The 7,500-nt window shown below is 47.5% G+C and overlaps 1 protein-coding gene across 1 annotated transcript in view; it reads right to left on the bottom strand.

The window, feature by feature from the left end:
- Window positions 1-7,500, bottom strand: part of gnaz (guanine nucleotide binding protein (G protein), alpha z polypeptide) — an 89,892-nt gene that overhangs the window by 24,417 nt on the left and 57,975 nt on the right. The window contains exons 2-4 of the mRNA XM_063210366.1: window positions 2,739-4,270; window positions 1,819-1,956; window positions 393-701 (exon numbers count right to left, since the gene is read on the bottom strand). Of these exons, the coding sequence (XP_063066436.1) occupies window positions 393-701; window positions 1,819-1,956; window positions 2,739-3,014 (723 nt within the window). The 5' untranslated portion in view covers window positions 3,015-4,270. The remainder of the gene's footprint in view (window positions 1-392; window positions 702-1,818; window positions 1,957-2,738; window positions 4,271-7,500) is intronic.

The following is a 7,500-nucleotide window of genomic DNA, read 5'->3' as shown; positions in this document are numbered from 1 at the left end:
GGCAAAGAGAGAATAGGCCCGTCGATGGGCCTGTCTGCAGTGAGACTCTATGCAAACCTACAGTTGAGCTAAGGCTGGTTTAATATTGCATTTACGCGTGATGTGTTTTGTATTCATCGGGGAAATGAATATACAATATACAATTACTACATTTTCACTGTAAAAGTATGCAGGTTTTGTATTCACGAAATAAATCATTCATCCCTGAGCTTGTGAGTTTACATACAGTAGATAGAGATCTGTGTGTGTGCGTGTGTGCGCACGAGCGTGTGTGTGAGTGGGTACCGTCTTGTTGTCCAGGTAGAGCTTGAGGTTTGTGTCCGCTGAGCTAACCCTAGTGTGTAAGTGTGTCTGTGTGTATGTGCGCGCGGTGTGCGCGTGCGTGCACATACCGTCTGGTTGTCCTCGTACAGCTTGAGATCGTAGCCGCTCAGCTCCACGCAGAAGATGATGGCGGTCACGCCCTCGAAGCAGTGGATCCACTTCTTCCGCTCCGACCTCTGACCCCCCACGTCCACCATCTTGAAGGTCAGCTCCTTGAAGGTGAACTTGTTCTCCACGATGCCGGTGGTCATGTCTCGCGAGCGCAGGATGTCCTCCACGGTGGGGATGTACTCCATCGCCGAGATGCGCTCCAGGTCGTTCAGGTAGTAGGCGGTGTTGTCCTCCAGGTGGTACTCGTTGGAGCGCTGGAAGCACTCCTGTGGTGGAGCAGAGATGGGACCAACGGTTAATCCCATTACACCCCTTAGCCCTACGCCTTTCCCCTTCCCCTCCGTTTTGCGCGTCCACGTCCATCTCGATTCTCGTTCAGACAGAAGTGTAGGGGTATGGTGAAGGGCTTTCCACCCCTCCACGCGGAGATTTTCCGACACACTCCTTCGACGGAGGGCCACGACAGATTTCCCTAAATGCATTGCGAATGCCTTTAAAAATTGGCGGCAAGCCGCGGCACACAAGTTTAAATATTTACACCTTAATTGACGGTTTGAAAGTGGTAATAATTATTCCATTTTACTAAGTTTAACTTTGTCCTAATGTGTGATGGCCCTTTAGTAGTAGGCGGTGTTGTCCTCCAGGTGGTACTCGTTGGAGCGCTCCTGTGGTGAAGCATAGATGGGACCAAGTCACTTAATTTGCTACTGTAAGTCACATGTCTCAAGTCTCCTTCCAGTCAAGTCCAAGTCAAGTCACAAGTTTGACCAAATTAAGTCCAAGTGCAAGTCCAAGTCGTAGCAAAGCCAAGTCCAAGTTCAAGTCCAAGTCTCATTCTTATCATGTCACCATGTATTCTATGCATAATCTTGACAATCTTGACAACTACTTTTAGTCAAAATGCATTACCTCTCCACATTAATATGCATGTCCCCCTTTGCCAGTCGGATTCTTAACAAAAATAGCAGTTAACAAAAAATGTTCTCCTCCCACTGGGAAATGGAGTAAGACCTTTTGTTGTTTGCTTCCTCTCTAATGGGTCACTGGGAAGATTTGCCATAGTAACACCTCAACATCTGGGCATGGGATTGTTTTTGTTTACCTTTTTCCTGACCAACTTGTTTACTTGACCACCCTCTGACCTGTTGGCAGCGGCTGAGTCTGCAATCTTTAATGTTTTCAGGAGAAACTGGGATACTTCCCTTCGACTAGACCCAGGAATGACCAGAGCACTTAGCATACTGTACGTTTAAAACCTCTTTTATTATTTGGTTATTTGGTGCACAAGCTAAGCCCCATTTCTCCTGATTCTACTGTCCTTGACCGTGAGCACCCACAAGGCTGAAGCGTGCAGACATCCTTCCGTAAATGTTTTCACTTCACCTGCACGCCGGCGTCGGCCCAGAGCCGCTTCATCACGCCCAGCAGCTCGCCCGTGATCTCCCCCTTGCTCTCTGCGGGACCTGTCAGCGCAAACAGCTGCACGGCGTCGTACGCACGGTCCGCGTTGTGGAAGTCAATCTGGAATATAAAAAGCAAAGGCAAAGGCATTCACACAAACACACGCATGCAGGCACGCACACACGCACACACGGCAGGGCAAGGCAAGGTTATTTGTATAGGGAATTTCATACACAGATGCAGTTCAATCATTGAGCTTCACAGAAATATTAGAGTATTAGAACACAAGAAATGAAATAAAAATAAGGCATAACAATGAGAGAAGAAAGCAAAAGTAGGAATAAAGTTAAACTCTTAGCCTCTGTTATAACCTTTTTGTCACCAAATTGGTAACGACAATGTCTTGATCTGTTATTTTAGACTCTTGTTCATATGTCATAGCAATGTTGTTATGACATAGTTGAACCTTTTCAGCAAATAGTGAATGAGATCGCCGTCGATCCCGTCTGCATGAAAGCGCTACAATATTAAAAATCAAAAGTTAATAATTTGGCACACGCACACACATTCACTAGTAGTATTGAAATCCAAAGAAAATCTAATAACGTTGGCCCTGCTGTGGCCTGATGATAGGTCACTGAGTTACTACGCTGGTGACCCGGGTTCGATTCTGGCCCGGGCCATTTACCGAACCTTCCCCATCTCTCTCTTCCCGCCTATTTCCTGTCCCCTCCCCCGCAAAAGAAAATCTAATAACGTGGCAGCACCTTGAGCGTGGCGAGGGCGCGTATCATGTGCGTGAGGGAGTCTAGTCGTTATAGAAGATGAGGGGCTTGTACTCACACACGCTCGCACACATACACACATACACGTAATAATAATAGAATAACGTAGGCTATTACCTTGAGCGTGGCGAGGGCGCGTATGATGCGCGTGAGGGAGTCGATGGCGTTGTAGAGGATGAGGGGCTTGTACTCCTTGCAGGCCTCCAGGTTGAAGCCGCCGCTGTGGATGATCTTCATCTGCTTGACGATGGTGCTCTTGCCCGAGTTGCTGGTGCCCAGGAGGAGGAGCTTGATCTCGCGGCGCTGGCGCTGGCTCTCCGAGCGCAGGTGCCGGTCGATGCGCCGCGAGCGCCGCGCCGCGTCCTTCTCCTCCTGGCTCTGCCGGCACCCCATGATGTTTTGCAACGCGGAACGCAGCGCTGCTGGTGGGGACGGTGGCGCAGGCGGCACGAGACCCGCGACAACGAGGAAGAAAAAACGGTTTTAAAAACAAATAAAACTTGTTTGTTATATGAGGCCGTGAGAGTAGTGGCTCATCCAATCTGATGTCTTCATAAAAAAGAGTGACATTCAGCGTCTGATTGATAGTAATTCAAAATGTCAGATATCCAATGCAATGTATTGGGAGGCGAAATTGAATCCGTTGTGATACCTTCTTATCTTCGAGCAAGAGTCCAGAGGGACTGAAGAACGGCTCACACCACGGACGGACGGAGAGACGGAACGTCTGGTTCACACCCAAGAGATCACGGAACTGATCCAAGTACACACACTGATCACACACACATCAAGTTCTACTCATCCTTAACCTTGTGAGTGCCAGTGTGTGTGCGTGTGTGGTGTGTGTGTTTGTGTGTTTTTGCAGCAACAGGGCCCGAGTATGTATCTGAAAGGTCTTCACGAGTGCATAACTATAGGACCCTGCAGGTCTTTAGGTCTGCACTGGACATCACACACACTCGCTCCAGGACGGAGGGGAACCATATCAGTTTGCCTCTCCCAAGATGAGGCTCTGTCCACGGGTTGAGGTGGGGTGCAGGGTGGGGGGGTAGGGGTGGGGACCTTGTGTGTGTGTGTTTGTCAGGGTAGGGGGGTTTGGGTAAGGGTAGGGGGGTCAGGAGGAACACTGGGTGGTCAGTAGTGGCGGAGTTTAGGCTTGGCAGTCGGTAATAGCAACAACCTTTCACCTCTTTCCCTCATGACCTCCCCACGACCTCCACAACGACCTCTACGTTCCTCAACGACCTCTACTCTCCGCATGCATACACCTTCCTTTCCTCTCCTCTCCTCTCCCCTCCTCTACTCCTACGCCTCTTCTCCTTGTTTTTCTGGTTCCTCCGTGTCCTTCTCTCTTTTTTGACTTTCTGTCTTTTTGTGCCGTCTTCTCTTCTCTCGTTCTTCCTGTGGTCAGCACAGTCTGTCTTGGGCTCCCTCAGAACCGGTGTGCCTTTTGATCAAGGATGTGTGTGTGTGTGTATTTGTGTGTATGTGTGTGTGTATTTGTGTGTATGTATGTGTGTGTGTGAGTGTGTTCTTTGAGTATACGCGTCTGTATATGGGCGTGTGCTTTTTCTTCTTGAAGCGGAGCTGAGTTTCGGTGACGTCTGTCTCATCTCTTCTTTGAGCCGCTGCCAGTCTAGCCTCGATTCCTACAGAGACAGAGAAAGAACAGGCAGACAGAGGAGAGAGGAGAGAAGAGAGGAGAGAAGAGAGAGGAGGTGAGAAGGGCTCTGTATTTGCATGTCTATGAATAGCAAAGTGAAAATGGATAGTTTAATTGCACTGAGCCGCCACGATAGCCTAAACATGTTGGTGGCGAGGCTCATTCTCCAGTTTCGTGCTTGCCCAGTGCTTCAGGTCTACTGTTCACTCTGTTCACGGGACCTTAGCTGACCATCTAACAACACGGTAGCGAGTAAATATCTTCTGATTCAAGTCATTAGGCCTACATATGCTGGATTACATATATGCTGTTTTAGTAACTAAATTTAGATGATTCTTGCAAAAATATCAATATTTTGTACCAAGGTTGTCGGTATGAAAAAGGTGAAAAAAAAAACACATTCTGCTAAAACGTTTGGTACGAAACATTTGATAAAAAATATCAGAAACAACATATGTAAAGCCCATGCCACAATTCAAACGGGATCAAAATATCATTTTAATACCGCCATCGGATTACATGCTAAATTTTTCGGCTAAAAATGTTCCGAGGTCCCATGAAATCGGAGGATATGACGTCACGTTCAAGCTCTATTAGGCTGAAAGAGGCTGTTAGCAGGAAATGCCAAATGCATTAAAGAGATTACTTCATCCAGGATTGCCAGATGAGAGTGATGATTTCCAGCCCCAAAACTGCTCAAGACCCGACTGGAAGCACTAAATATCATCCAATTTGAACTAAATTCTATTGATTTCTATGGACATAAATGTGCAGAAAAAGTGCCCCCTTTTTGTACCCATTTCTACCTGCAGACGGCCATAAGCAGCCCAATTGGGCGGGAAACAGCTCAATCTGGCAACACATCATCTACTCCTGGCTGGCCTTCTCCCAGCGGACACATTATAAAAATTTGTTTAATTGTTTTGCTGCAAAAAACATCAGTTAAAAGTCTTTCTTCATGAAAAGGCGCAGACTCAACACATCCAGTCGGTATTAAAGCTTTTTGTGCATCGATTCATCTCAGCTACAGAATGTTGATCTGAAAAGTACCCCAGCGTCAGACACACACACACACACACACACACACACACACACACAAACACACACACACACACACACACACACACACACACACACACACACACACACACACACACACACACACACACACACACACACACACACACACACACACACAGAGGGAGAGACAGATAGAGAGAGAGGCAGAGACAGAGACATGAGAGAGAGAGAGAAATTGTATTTGCCAGCATCATGCAGAGATCATTACATCATTACAGATCACTGGTGTATGGCACACATCAGTGTATCCATAGCAACCAATTTATTTATTCTACAGTCAGAACAGTGTGGAGACTGCTCTTGTGTTCAGCACAGTATCTCTGTCTGCCAACATCATTAGACATGTGCATAGTTTAGTGCAGTCTAAGCACACAAACACTCGCCCCTATCACTGAAGACAACATGGGATGCCGTCTGGAGTTCCATTAGCATTCGATAGCACAAACGATCCGTTTTAAGTTTGAACGTGATGGCACAAACGACACGTTTTGTGTTTGAACGTGATGGCACAAACAAGACGTTTTGTGTTTGAACATGATTGCCAAGAACATGACACTGCTCTCAGGAGTATGCAAACACAGACACCTTGTGTAGAATCAAAACCATGACATGGGCATTTGTAATGCACATATTGATCAAATACAGCAATTATAATCACACAAACACCCGCATGCATGCACACACACATGCACGCGCACACACACACACACACACACACACACACACACACACACACACACACACACACACACACACACACACACACACACACACACACACACACACACACACACACACACACACACACACACGGACACACACACACAAACACATGTGAATAGGGCCAAGCCGTTGGCCGTTGCACTTGGCAACCGTTTTATCAGATGATTTAAACAAACAAACAGCTAATGCAGTGAACCCATCACACACACACACACACACACACACACACACACACACACACACACACACACACACACACACACACACACACACACACACACACAATATACCAGTGCAGGGCTCACCTCGCAACCTACTCGTTCACATGGCCATGTACAAAATGAACTGCCCTTATCTCTTACTTACTCATACAGCACCTCCCCTCACCTCACCCAGACACAGGAACACACAAAACCACCAGCTAGACACAGACACACACAGACACTACACACACTACACACACTCTCTCTCTCTCTGTCTCTCTCTCTCATGCATGCACACACATGCACACACGCGCGCACGCACGCAAGCACGCACGCACACACACACACACACACACACACAGGTGTGAAAATGTAAACATGTTCAGTGAAGGTGTGAATCAAAAGCAGATGACTGATAAATGTTCTATTCCTCTCTCTCTTTCTCTCTCCCTCTCTCTCTCTCTCGTTCCATTTCTCTCTCTCTCTATCTTCCCCTCTCTTTCTCACTTTCCCACCCACATTCTGTTCTCACTCTCCCTTTTGCTCTTTTTCTCTCTTTCTCTCTCTCTCTCTTTCTCACCCTCCCTCTATCCCTCTCTGTTTCCCTCTATGTCTCTGTATTTACCTCTCCTTTTTTCCTTCTGCCCCTGAATCGCTCTCTCTCTCTCTTATTCCCAACCCTCTCTCTCTCTCTCTCTCTCTCTCTCTCTCTCTCTCTCTCTCTCTCTCTCTCTCTCTCTCTCTCTCTCTCTCTCTCTCTCTCTCTCTCTCTCTCTCTCTCTCCCTCTCTCTCTCTCTCTCTCTCTCTGTGTCTCTCTCTCTTCACTGCTCTGCCAAAGTTCAAATCCATTGTTTTCAATACAACTCTGCTCACCGGCGCCGATGTCTGCGGACATCCGCGGATGTCGGCTGGCAATTAGGGACGAGTTCTATTTTGTCGGAGCCACCCATTGATTATCCATGCTCTCTGCTGTGGTGAAAATGTGTGTGGTGGTCGGAATTGTGTCGGAAGCAAAAGTGCTCCGCAGTGCTGTCGGAAGGGCCTTAGACTGGCAAGGGAACTATTTTGCCTCCTCTCTTGTCTGCCACTGTCTGCCCACTCTTTGCCTCTCTATCTCCTCTTCTCCTCCCAATTGGGTCCTGGGTTGGGTATCTTCCCACCTGTGCGTGTGTGTGTGTGTGTGCTGTGAAGGCTATTGTATTGTGTCCA

This window comes from Engraulis encrasicolus, chromosome 11 (assembly GCF_034702125.1).
Source record: "Engraulis encrasicolus isolate BLACKSEA-1 chromosome 11, IST_EnEncr_1.0, whole genome shotgun sequence".
Lineage (NCBI taxonomy): Eukaryota > Metazoa > Chordata > Actinopteri > Clupeiformes > Engraulidae > Engraulis > Engraulis encrasicolus.
The sequence above is the reverse complement of the archived record's forward strand: the minus strand, read 5'-3'. Positions and strand labels throughout refer to the sequence as shown.